Source organism: Siphateles boraxobius, unplaced genomic scaffold (genome assembly GCF_051911475.1).
Source record: "Siphateles boraxobius isolate OS27281-9 unplaced genomic scaffold, OSU_SipBor_1 240, whole genome shotgun sequence".
Lineage (NCBI taxonomy): Eukaryota > Metazoa > Chordata > Actinopteri > Cypriniformes > Leuciscidae > Siphateles > Siphateles boraxobius.
Window position 1 is genome coordinate 222,201 of NW_027508856.1, and position 12,800 is coordinate 235,000.

Here is a 12,800-nt window from a genome sequence, read left to right on the forward strand (position 1 = left end):
TGCAGAAGATCAAACGTGCTGCGTAACACGAGAATTAACCTCATTGGTTCTTGCAGAAGCTCAAGCGTGCTGCGTAACTCGAGATGAACCTCATTGGTTCTTGCTGAAACTCAAATGTGCTGCGTAACACGAGAATGAACCTCATTGGTTCTTGCTGAAGCTCAAACGTGCTGCGTAACTCGAGATGAACCTCATTGGTTCTTGCTGAAACTCAAACGTGCTGCGTAACACGAGAATGATCCTCATTGGTTCTTGCTGAAACTCAAATGTGCTGCGTAACACGAGAATGATCCTCATTGGTTCTTGCAGAAACTCAAACGTGCTGCGTAACACAAGAATGAACCTCATTGGTTCCGGCTGAAATTCAAATGTGCTGCGTAACACGAGAATGAAGCTCATTGGTTCTTGCTGATGCTCAAACGTGCTGCATAACACGAGAATGAACCTCATTGGTTCTTGAGGAAGATCAAACGTGCTGCGTAACACGAGAATTAACCTCATTGGTTCTTGAGGAAGTTCAAACGTGCTGTGTAACACGAGAATGAACCTCATTGGTTCTTGCTGAAGCTCAAACGTGATGCGTAACACGAGATGAACCTCATTCGTAACACAAGAATGAACCTCATTGGTTCTTGAGGAAACTCAAACGTGATACGTAACACGAGAATTAACCTCATTGGTTCTTGAGGAAGTTCAAACGTGCTGTGTAACACGAGAATGAACCTCATTGGTTCTTGCTGAAGCTCAAACGTGATGCGTAACACGAGATGAACCTCATTCGTAACACAAGAATGAACCTCATTGGTTCTTGCTGAAGCTCAAACGTGATACGTAACACGAGAATGAACCTCATTGGTTCTTGCTGAAGTTCAAACGTGATACGTAACACAAGAATGAACCTCATTGGTTCTTGCTGAAGCTCAAACGTGATACGTAACACGAGAATTAACCTCATTGGTTCTTGCTGAAGTTCAAACGTGATGCGTAACATGAGAATGAACCTCATTGGTTCTTGCGGAAGATCAAATGTGTTGCGTAACACGAGAATGAACCTCATTGGTTTTTGAGGAAGCTCAAACATGCTGCGTAACACAAGAATGAACCTCATTCGTTCCCGCTGATGCCTCAAACGTGCTGCGTAACACGAGAATGAACCTCATTGGTTCTTGAGGAAACTCAAACGTGATACGTAACACGAGAATTAACCTCATTTGTTCTTGAGGAAGTTCAAACGTGCTGTGTAACACGAGAATGAACCTCATTGGTTCTTGCTGAAGCTCAAACGTGATACGTAACACGAGAATGAACCTCATTGGTTCTTGCGGAAGATCAAACGTGCTGCGTAACATGAGAATGAACCTCATTGGTTCTTGCTGAAGTTCAAACGTGATACGTAACACGAGAATGAACCTCATTGGTTCTTGCGGAAGATCAAATGTGTTGCGTAACACGAGAATGAACCTCATTGGTTCTTGCTGAAGTTCAAACGTGATACGTAACACGAGAATGAACCTCATTGGTTCTTGCGGAAGATCAAACGTGCTGCTTAACATGAGAATGAACCTCATTGGTTCTTGCTGAAGTTCAAACGTGATACGTAACACGAGAATGAACCTCATTGGTTCTTGCGGAAGATCAAATGTGTTGCGTAACACGAGAATGAACCTCATTGGTTCTTGCGGAAGATCAAATGTGTTACGTAACACGAGAACAAACCTCATTGGTTCCTGCTGAAACTCAAACGTGTTGCTTAACACAAGATTGAACCTCATTCGTTCCTGCTGATGCCTCAAACGTGCTGCGTAACACGAGAATGAACCTCATTGGTTCTTGAGGAAGATCAAACATATTGCGTTACACGAGAATGAACCTCATTGGTTCTTGCGGAAGAACAAATGTGTTGCGTTACACGAGAATGAACCTCATTGGTTCTTGAGGAAACTCAAACATGCTGCGTAACACAAGAATGAACCTCATTGGTTCTTGCTGAAGCTCAAACGTGATGCGTAACACGAGAATGAACCTCATTGGTTCTTGCGGAAGATCAAATGTGTTGCGTAACACGAGAATGAACCTCATTGGTTCTTGAGGAAGCTCAAACATGGTGTGTAACACGAGAACGAACCTCATTGGTTCCTGCTGAAACTCAAACGTGCTGCGTAACATTAGAATTAACCTAATTGGTTCCTGCTGAAACTCAAACGTGTTGCATAACACAAGAATGAACCTCATTCGTTCCTGCTGATGCCTCAAATGTGCCGCGTAACACGAGAATGAACCTCATTGGTTCTTGCAGAAGATCAAACGTGCTGCGTAACACAAGAATAAACCTAATTCGTTCTTGCGGAAGATCAAATGTGCTGCATAACACGAGAATGAACCTCATTGGTTCTTGCTGAAGCTCAAACGTGTTACGTAACACGAGAATGAACCTCATTGGTTCTTGCAGAAGATCAAATGTGCTGCGTAACATGAGAATGAACCTAATTGGTTCTTGCGGAAGAACAAATGTGTTGCGTTACACGAGAATGATCCTCATTGGTTCTTGCAGAAGCTTAAACGTGCTGCGTAACCCGAGACGAACCTCATTGGTTCTTGCTGAAACTCAAACGTGCTGCGTAACACGAGAAGGAACAATAACATAAAAAAAAGTGGCAAACCCACTCTCGCAACAAAGATCTGTGTAACTACCCCCGAAGCTCACACCACTGGCAGAACTCGGACACTCACAGTGTCCTGTTACATAGATAAGAACCTTTTTACGACCTTAAAAAGGGAATTCCTGAGAGATGTGACTCTTAATGAATTCTTACTGAGAACGAGAAATAAACCCTGCTAAACCATATATATTCAATATATATAACCACTTGAGAAATGTATAAACATGTATCTAATTTTCACATCTCATGATTTTCCTTTTATGTTGTTTTTCTTGTAAACTTTAATGGATTTCAGACTTTGCATACTATGGTAAACCAAAATCATATGTGTGGCATATTTGGTCTCCATAACTTGGTACTTTGAAGATCGAAATGAGTGTGTAATAATAATAATAACAATAATAATACATTTTATTTAAAGCGCCTTATCAGGACACCCTAGGACACTGTACAAAGCAGATTAAAAAACATTAAAACAGTAATCAATAAAATTGGCAAGACAACATTAAAGTGATATGGGTCAGGTGGAATATGATTGTCTAAACAACATAGTTTTGAGTTTGGATTTGAAAAGATTAAATGAGTCCATGGTACGTAGATCTGGAGGGAGAGAATTCCAAAGATGTGGTGCAGAGCGACTAAACGCCTTGCTCCCCATTGTGACAAGACGTGCACGGGGAACAGAAAGCTGGCAGGTGTGAGAGGATCGGAGTGAACGAGTAGGTATGTTTAAATGGAGAAGATCTGAGATATATGGAGGAGCCATTTTATGAACTGATTTGAGGGTAATGAGAAGTATTTCAAAGATGATCCTCTGTTAGACAGGAAGCCAGTGAAGTTGTTGCAAGATGGGAGTGATATGATGAAAAATGGGGGTCTGAGTAATCAGGCGTGCAGCAGAGTTCTGTAGGAGCTGCAACTTCTGGAACAACTTATTAGGGAGGCCAAACAGGAGTGAGCTACAGTAATCTAACCGAGATGTGATGAGGCTGTGAACCAGGATGGCGGTGGTTTTGGGAGTAAGAGAGGGACGGAGGCGGGAAATGTTATGCAGGTGGAAATAGACTGACCGGGTGATGCTATTAATGTGAGAGTGGAAAGATAATGTGCTGTCAAAGACGACACCCAGACTCTTAACCTGAGGGGAGGGAAGGACAGTTGAGTTATCAATGGTAATGGACATTTTATTAGCTTTGGAGAGGGTGTGAGGTGTGCCCACCAAGAGGACTTCGGTTTCTGAACTGTTCAGAAAGTTGGATGAAAACCAAGAATGAATTTCTTGGAGACAGAGGGTAAGAGAGGTTGGTGGGAGTAAAGAAGATGGTTTAGTAGAGAGGTAGAGCTGGGTGTCGTCCGCGTAGCAATGAAATTGAATGTTATGTTTACGGAGGATGTGACCAAGAGGGAGGATGTATATAATAAAAAGGAGAGGCCCCAATTCCTTGGGGCACTCCAGTGGAAACGGGGAAGGTAACGGATTTCTGGGTTTTTAGTTGTATGAACTGTGTACGATCAGAAATGTATGAAGTAAACCAAGCTATGGGAGTGTGGGTGATACCAATAGATGATAATCGACTGAGGAGGGTGGGATGAGAAATGGTGTCAAAAGCTGCTGTGAGGTCCAGAAGAATGAGAATTGAAAGTAACCCAGAATCAGAAGCCATGAGAAGGTCATCTGAAATTTTAATGAGTGCGGTTTCAGTGCTATGAAGGGGACGAAAGCCAGATTGAAACTGCTCGTAGATGCTATTCGACATGAGGTGGTTATGAAGTTGAGAAGCGACTGTTTTTTCCAGAATTTTGGATATGAAGGGTAAGTTAGATATGGGACGAAGATTGCTAAAATGAGTGGGGTCCAGACCAGGTTTTTTTTTAGAATGGGTGTGACCGAGGCAATTTTGAGTGAAGGGGGGACTGAACCGGAACTTAGAGAGGAGTGGATAATCTCAGTGATGAGAGGGGCAAGTGAAGAGCAGCAGGATTTAACCAGGGTGGAGGGAAGGGGATCGATCTGACATGTGCAGGGTTTAGATTTATGAATAATGTCTGAAATTGCTTGAACAGAGGGAAGGTCGAAACTTGAAAAAAAAAATTATATGTTGATAACAGCAACATATTATTATTACAAGAATCTTTCATAGTTTCTTCATCGCTACCACCCCTCCAGCGGGCGCATGCAAATGAGCACCCTTGAAACAAAGAGCCATAAACCAAATTCCCCCGCTTGGAACTTCCACCTTCCTTATTGGCCGAGCAAACCCTGAGAGGTGGCACCTTTCTCAGGCTCTATATTGCATCTACACCCAACATTTGCTCTCTTGGCTCTCTCTTGTCCCTCTTGACCCTCTGGACCCGCTTGACTGTCTGAGCTTCTCTTAGCTCTCTCTTTCTCTTGGCCCTTCCTGAGAAGTCCTGATGTGAAGATGAAGTGCTAAACTAGAAGTTTTCTAAGGACCCCAAGCTTGTGCCAGGCTGTGGCCTTGTCTTTCCATTCACCAAAGATCCTCTGACTTCAACTGGTTCTCTCTCATCAAAACTACATCAGCAAAGAACAACTGGAGCCTCAACAAATTGCATCAGGACAGTTCAATTCAAATGGGCGAGACATGCAAGTATCAAACTTAGTCTCATTATTTGATACATTAAGTATCCTTACACCTTTTAAAGAAGGGCATGTTAGAATTAAACTGATGGTTTGCTCAAGGCTGTTGATCTGCTGAATTTCAAACAATGCTATAACTTCTTGCTTTCCTGTATTCTTCTTCAGCTCTCTTTCCCTCGGTAAACTGTTATGCATGTATGTGAGTAGTTTAAATGTTTAGTCTAGTTAATAAAGTCTTTTCATATCACACGTAAAGTTGTCCGTGTCTCAAGCTCATATTCGGAGTCACTAATCATATCGATCTTGACTATTTGCTCTTAGTAGTACTTACCCACATAGCAAATTCTTTCTGGCCCAGCTCTGGGCCAGACAATCACTTTTCCCTCGGCCCAAGTACCGCAAAGAATGACGGCCCTGAAGTGGCCCAGAACTGGATTAAAGACAAGGGTCACACATGGGCCATAACTGGCCTGAATCTCAGCCAGTTAGTCACCTTTAACTGGCCCTGAACTGGGCCAAAACAGGTTTTATTATTGGTACCAATTCTCAGCCGTAAGTTAACCATATCGACAACACCCTTTAACCAGAAACCCCAAAACTGAGCCATAACCCAGCCTAATCTTACCCAAATTATGTGAACAAATAAGGCACAAGAAAATTCAATTATCAAAAATAGTTTATTTAACAATATGCACCAGACGATAATAATAAATTATTATTATTTTCTATTGTTTTAGTACATTCAAAGCTTAACATCTTATTACCACCTCAAAGTGCATTTCATTTCAAAATGTTCTGGTCTGTCTTAAACAGTAGTTTACTTATTGTAGTAATACACAAGCCAAAAAAAAAAGCTAGAATTTGTGAAGACTGTTTTAGTTGCCTGAACAGCCAACTATGTACAACATTTTTTCAATTCTAACTAAATGAATATATCAATGAATCTAGCTCTGACATTTAAACATATTATAATGTAATTTTACTCTCAACAAACACAGAGCAAATAAAAAAAAAATACGGAGAACAAATTTGCACATAAGAATGTTTGTATGTGTGAGGGAGAAAGTGATGCTATTTAGGACTGTCCTCAGGAAGTGAAGTACAGCTCTGCAGCCTCTCTTTTCTCCTCAAGCGCTCTATCTCCTTCCTCCATCTCTATCAGGAGCAAGCTGAAGCCATCTTTGTATTGTTGCTTCTATCTCCTGATCAGTGGCATGTGTCAGACGATTTTTCCTCACAGCAGCTAAAAGACAAAATACTAAATTAACAAATACATATACAAATATTCATCTACCTACTGTAAATAAATTTAGGTAACAAAATAAAATAAGGTTGCTTCGGTTCATTTTTATACAGGAAATGATTGCTTATAATGTGGCACTATTGAATGACCGCAGGACGGTCGGGTCTTCAGTCTGTAACTTACTCGCGTTCTCAAGTTCAGGGCAGTGAATCAGCTTACGTTACCATATAGGCAAAAGTTCACTTCAATAAAGAACAAGGTGACATCCGAGTTTGAATTCAGGTATTTAAAAAAGCTCCAAAAAAGAGATGCTCTTCTATTTTTTAAAGATTGCCATTACATAACCTGCCAAACCTTCGTAACCGACACGGTCGATTTTTAATCGAGGTTAAGGTTAAATAAAAATACTAAAAAACTAAGAGAGCTGTAAACACATCGCTTGATCTGTTTCGGCATGAGTGCAAAAGAGAACCCATGTGGTTGCATATCTGCTGTATGTATTACATCTAATGTTAGCTCGTACACAATATAGACTGTAAAAAAGAATAGGGTCGTGCACAAAATAGCTTCACTTACCTGAGCAGCGGTTGGGTTGTCTGACAGACGTCTTCTACACCCTTCAGCGGGAGAAATTTCAAACGACGCATCACGTGAACCTCATCCACCAATCAGAAAGCTGCTGTTACCGTGGCGATCGCACCAAAATAAACAATAGTTCACTGCACAGTTAACTGTACATATTTTTAAACTGTTATTTAGTATATATATGTACATATAGTAAGTTTTAACATGATTTAGTGGTGCTTAAACTAAAGAGTTTAAATTAACTCAATTGTCATGTTAGGAAAATTTATATTTTGTTCAGGTCAAATGGATTTTGGATTTTTTAAATGATTATTGAATTTTGTGAACACTGCTGAAAACTAAACGCTATATTTATTAATTATTTATAATTTTTTCTGGACATAGCTTTTTTCACTGACTCATAAATCAATTCATATTATTATTGTTATTAATTATTAAAATCATTACATCTCTGTCGTAGTTTTGATAACTGCACCATCTATGGACAACACTTTAAACTGTTTTATTTTTCCCGTGAAAAATTGTGGTGGTGGGGGGACAATCCTTGAAAATATAGTAGCGGCCTAAATACTTATAATTTGTCCAGTACACAAAGTATGGCCCATAATCGCTACACTGATCTGGGCCACACACCTCCCATGTACAATCGGCCCAAATGTTGTCTGCCGTCATGCACTGCCATCATTGCCACACATGGCCCACAGTTGGCTGACATGATGCATGCCAGTGCCGGCAACACGCCAACAGTGCCATGATGAGGCCACATTTGGGCCAAGTCTGTTTGCTATGTGGGTAGTGAGAGAAATATTTCCCATGCCCCAGAAATGTACATTTCTATTAATTAATTCATAACCAATATCAAGGGTTCACATGATGAACCGAGTAATTGTTTGTAATGTTAATGTAGCTACATCAAGTTAACCCGATTAACTGACACAAATATTCATAATCAATAATAATAAGTTATGATTGGTTATTAATATTTCATAGAGCTAATTCGCTACAGCTCAAACGTGCTGCGTAACATGAGAATGAACCTCATTGGTTTTTGCTGAAACTCAAACATGCTGCGTAACACGAGAATGAAGAACAACATAAAATCCTGGCCTCGACTTTCACTATCATCACTTTATCCTTCCGGAGCTCCTCCGAGAGACTCGAGGCACGCAGGTGACGCTCATTACCCCTCGCTCCGTTCCCACGGCTCTCGCCCGCTCTGCTCGCCGCACAGTATTTATTTAATTCAAGCTGTGATACTGAAATTGATATCTGTTTTTACTGATATTTGAAATCTTGGTATATAACAAACTTGTTTCTAGGAAAAATAAGTATATTGTGATATAAAGGCTGTTAAAGGTTTGGAATAATTATGATTTTTTTAATGTTTTTGAAAGTTTCTTATGCTCTCCAATGTAACTTTATAACAGATTATAACTGATCAGCATATCATCATATTAGAATAATTTCTGAAGGATCATGTGACACTGAAGACTGAGTAATGATGCTGAAAATTCAGCTTTGATCACAGGAATAAATTACACTTTACTATATATTCACATAGAAAACAGCTGATTTACATTCTAATATTATGTCACTGTTATTTCTGTATTTTTGATCAAATAAATGCAGCCTTGGTGAGCAGAAATAATCTTTCAGAAACATTAAATGGTTATCATAAAATAAAACAACTCACATCGCTTACCTTTCTGCATATATTTTTGTTCTCTATGTGAATATATAGTAAAGTGTAATTTATTCCTGTGATCAAAGCTGAATTTTCAGCATCATTACTCCAGTCTTCAGGGTCACATGATCCTTCAGAAATCACTATAATATGATGATGCGGAAAATCTGGTTTCTGACCACATCACAGCACAGAGACAGCGCTCATAAAGATAATAAACGATATTCGGTTAAATACTGATACAGGCAAATTATCAGTGCTGGTACTACTCGACCTCAGTGTAATGGACTTCTCACTGGCCTTCCCAAAAACACCATAAGACAGTTGCAGCTCATACAGAAGCTGAGCAGAACCAGAACATATGAACACATCACACCAGTCCTCAGCTCTTTACACTGGCTGCCAGTTACATTTAGGATTGATTTTACTGGTATATAAATCATTCAATGGGCTAGGACCTCAATACATTTCAGATATGCTCACTGAATATAAAATAAATAGATCACTCAGATCATACGGATCACATCAGCTAGAAGCACACATGTTTCACTGTAAGCATTGTGAGTCCAGAAGAGATCAGAAGTGCTCCTACAGTCACATCCAGACTCACAACACTTCTGTTTATCTGTGCATTTACTGAATGAGCACTGTGCCACTGTGTGTCTGACTGATTACACTGTATTTCATTTTGCTCCTCGTTTTTATTGTAAACTGAACTCAAATGGCACTGAGAATTGTGTGAGAGAGATGAAACCCCGCTGATGGCCTGGGTCAGTTTGACGTGATTAAACTCCAGGTTCGGTGGGGAGCGGACTGGATCGATTCCATTCCTAGAGCTTCCGAACAAATGTGTTTTTGGGGTGAGGACTGATGGGGCAGTGAACCCGAGGTTACCCCGTGAGTCAGTCCTAGAGCTCCTCCTGCACGATTTTAGGGGAAAATCGGGTCCATCGGAGACGTCCAATAGATTTAGCGTGCCGAAAGAACAGGACAGACACACTGGAATCCACATGGGAAAATCACAGAGTAAAACCGGGAGTTGTGAAAAATGATACACCGGTGTTTTGCCAGATGAGAAGTTTAACTATATATCATCTTTTTACTCTTTTAATTAATTTTATAACTGTATCATATATCTATTTTAATTCCTTTCTGTAAAGCACTTTGAATTGCCATAGTGTATGAGATGTGCTCTATAAATAAACTTGCCTCGCCTTGCCTTACCTCAGCAACTATATTCACATTATACCTGCGTGATTTGTGTGCAGGAAACGCCGTGTGTGGAGCTGGAGTTTCCCTGGTTTAACCAGACGGTGGTGTTTCCCGATGAGCAGCAGATCGAGGAACACGCCAACTGGAGCATCTCTCGTGAGCTGGGCTACAGCTACTGTCTGGGGCTGGTACACACACACACTCACACACACATACACACACTTACACACACACACACTCATACTCACACACTCTCAAACACACAGAACTCATGCTGAATCTCTCTGGCCCATCAGAGCAGTCGTCTGGCGTGTGACAGCACTATATCGCAGGCCGACGCGGAGCAGCTGCGGACGCTGTGCAGTCGAGACCCACTGTATGAGCTTTCAGAACAAGAGAAGGACTTCCTGTGGAGACATCGGTAAACACACACACACATGTTACATGTTACGGTAACACTTTACATGTATGCGTTTGGTTGACACTTTTATCCAAAGCCATTCGCATTGCATTCAAGGTTTATACTTTATCAGGTCGTGCCTTCACTGGGAATCAAACCCATGAGACAAATTGAAAGTCTTCATGAAAGGGAAGTTGCACTGGTTTCTTCCTCTATTTTGCCGTCTATCGAGTGAAAAGATTCTGGAACAAGAACAAATGTAGGATGGGACTTGATTGTGTTCATGGGGAATTGATTGGATGTCTGGATGGTTGTGGTTCTCTTTCATCATCTCGTGTTCGAGATCCACCCATGTTTTACATTCTAATAATATGTCACTGTTGTTACTGTATTTTTTTTATCAAATAAATGCAGCCGTGTTGAGCAGAAGAGATTCTTTCAGAAACATCATATGGTTATCATCAAATAAAACAACACATATCGCTTACCTCAGCAACTATATTCACATTATAACCTTATGGGACCACTTTATGATCTCTGAGAGCCACCTGGGAGCTATCATAATCATAAGCAAGCTCTGTTCCTTCAGCCTGGCCAGAGTCGGCGTTATGAGGCGAAGGGGAGGAAATGCGTAGAGCAGCTCGTGGGCCACAGACGGGTAGTGTGTCCACACACACACACATCCCCGAAGGGGCGTCCTCGTAGGCCCTTCTGACCTCTGCAGAAGCATGGCATGACAGACAGAAGCGCGTGTCCACTGCCATATACCCAGTATGCCTGTATACCCAGCCGTGGCCCCTCCATTACGCACAGATCCTCTGTCCCAAACCAGCGGGGAAATGTACCACCCACACCCAGACAGGGTGGCCAGAGTCCCTATAGGGCGGCAGTCCCTATAACCCCAGCTGCTCCCGACGAGCGGATGGCGCCTTGCGTGGCTGACACCGCCGTCGGGGAATGGGGGAATGAATGGGTGAATGTGAGGCAAATATGTAAAGCGCTTTGGTGGCCATGGGTCTGTTAAAGCACTATATAAATGCAGTCCATTTACCATTTATAGACCGAATACATGATATGCATGTGCGTACCGCCGGCGTTTTTGGAGTTTAGGCAGAGATGATAACGTTTTTCAAAAATGTTCAACGCTTGCACCTTGGAACCTATTTCAAGGTTTGGGTTTTCAAACCACCAGGCACTGTTGTCGTGTAAATGAGCTAGCTGGAGCGCATTAAGGGTTTTCTGTTTTCTGTCAAAACGGTGTCATGTTAGCACTAAGTTAATAAATAATGATCTTTACAACGGAAGTGAATCAATCAAAACTAACTTTATCTGGACAATAACTTTATTCTAGATCTGCTGTAAAGCCTAAACAATCTCTGTTACTGTAATCTCCTATTATCACTGTAAAGCTGCTGTGAAACTCTATATTGTTAAAAGCGCTGTATGAATGAAGGTGACTTGACTTGGCTTGACTCTGCTCCTGGCCCATGAGAGGGCCAACTTAAACACATTAGGGCTCCCCCACGTGTTATCGCCACCATTCAGAGTACCAGAGCCTCTTCTACACGGTCCCTATACAATTGTAAGTGGAGTGTGTTTGAAGAGGGGTGTGAAGGATGACGGCTAACAATATATCAGTGTTCAATCGCTGATATTTTAAGCTTTTTGCAGGACCTTATAGATGGTGGAAGATCATTTTCTACTATTTCACGAGTTCCTTTGCCCATATAATCTTTAAGCTAATAAGGTTAAGATACACATGGTAGCCAGATGTCTAAATGATGTTGGTGGAGGGACGCCAGAGCGAGGTGAGCGGCTGCTTATATGCAGTTGATTGAAAGGTTAGATGGGTTCACTCCTCCCAAAACTACGTTGTGAACTTTACCAAGGTCTATTTAGCGGCTGTCACTGCAAGTCATGTGGGGTTTGACGGTGCTATGGTGGTGCAACACCCCCTTATTCATAGATTTATGAAGGGCGCGCACCGCTTTCTTCAAGTCACCAGAAGAGCAGTTCCTGAGTTGATCTCCCGATGGTGCTGGAGGCATTGAACAGCCGATTGAGCCCCTGGGAAATATTTCCCTTAAGCTTCTGTCTTACAGGACAGCTCTGCTCCTGGCCTTGGCGTCAGCCACAACATCCAATCAATTCCCCACGGACAGAATCAAGCCCCGCCTTACATACTTTAACTCTGCTGTTAAATTCACATCAACATTTGAGAATTTGAGAGAGAATTATTATTATTATTATTATTTGACTTCAGTGCCAAGAAACTTCATGTTTGAAGGGAAGATGAATCATATGTCTGATCCTCACACCAATATGAATGATGTGTTTGCCTTTCAGCCATTACTGTGTGAATATTCCGGAAAGTCTTCCCAAACTCCTGCTGTCTGTCAAGTGGAACTCGCGGG

The 12,800-nt window shown here is 41.4% G+C and overlaps 1 protein-coding gene across 1 annotated transcript in view; it reads left to right on the forward strand.

Moving 5' to 3' along the window:
- Positions 1-12,800, forward strand: part of LOC143749331 (phosphatidylinositol 4,5-bisphosphate 3-kinase catalytic subunit alpha isoform) — a 64,452-nt gene that overhangs the window by 38,948 nt on the left and 12,704 nt on the right. The window contains exons 10-12 of the mRNA XM_077241852.1: positions 10,043-10,174; positions 10,283-10,407; positions 12,733-12,800. The exon at positions 12,733-12,800 is cut by the window's right edge and continues 14 nt beyond it. Of these exons, the coding sequence (XP_077097967.1) occupies positions 10,043-10,174; positions 10,283-10,407; positions 12,733-12,800 (325 nt within the window). The remainder of the gene's footprint in view (positions 1-10,042; positions 10,175-10,282; positions 10,408-12,732) is intronic.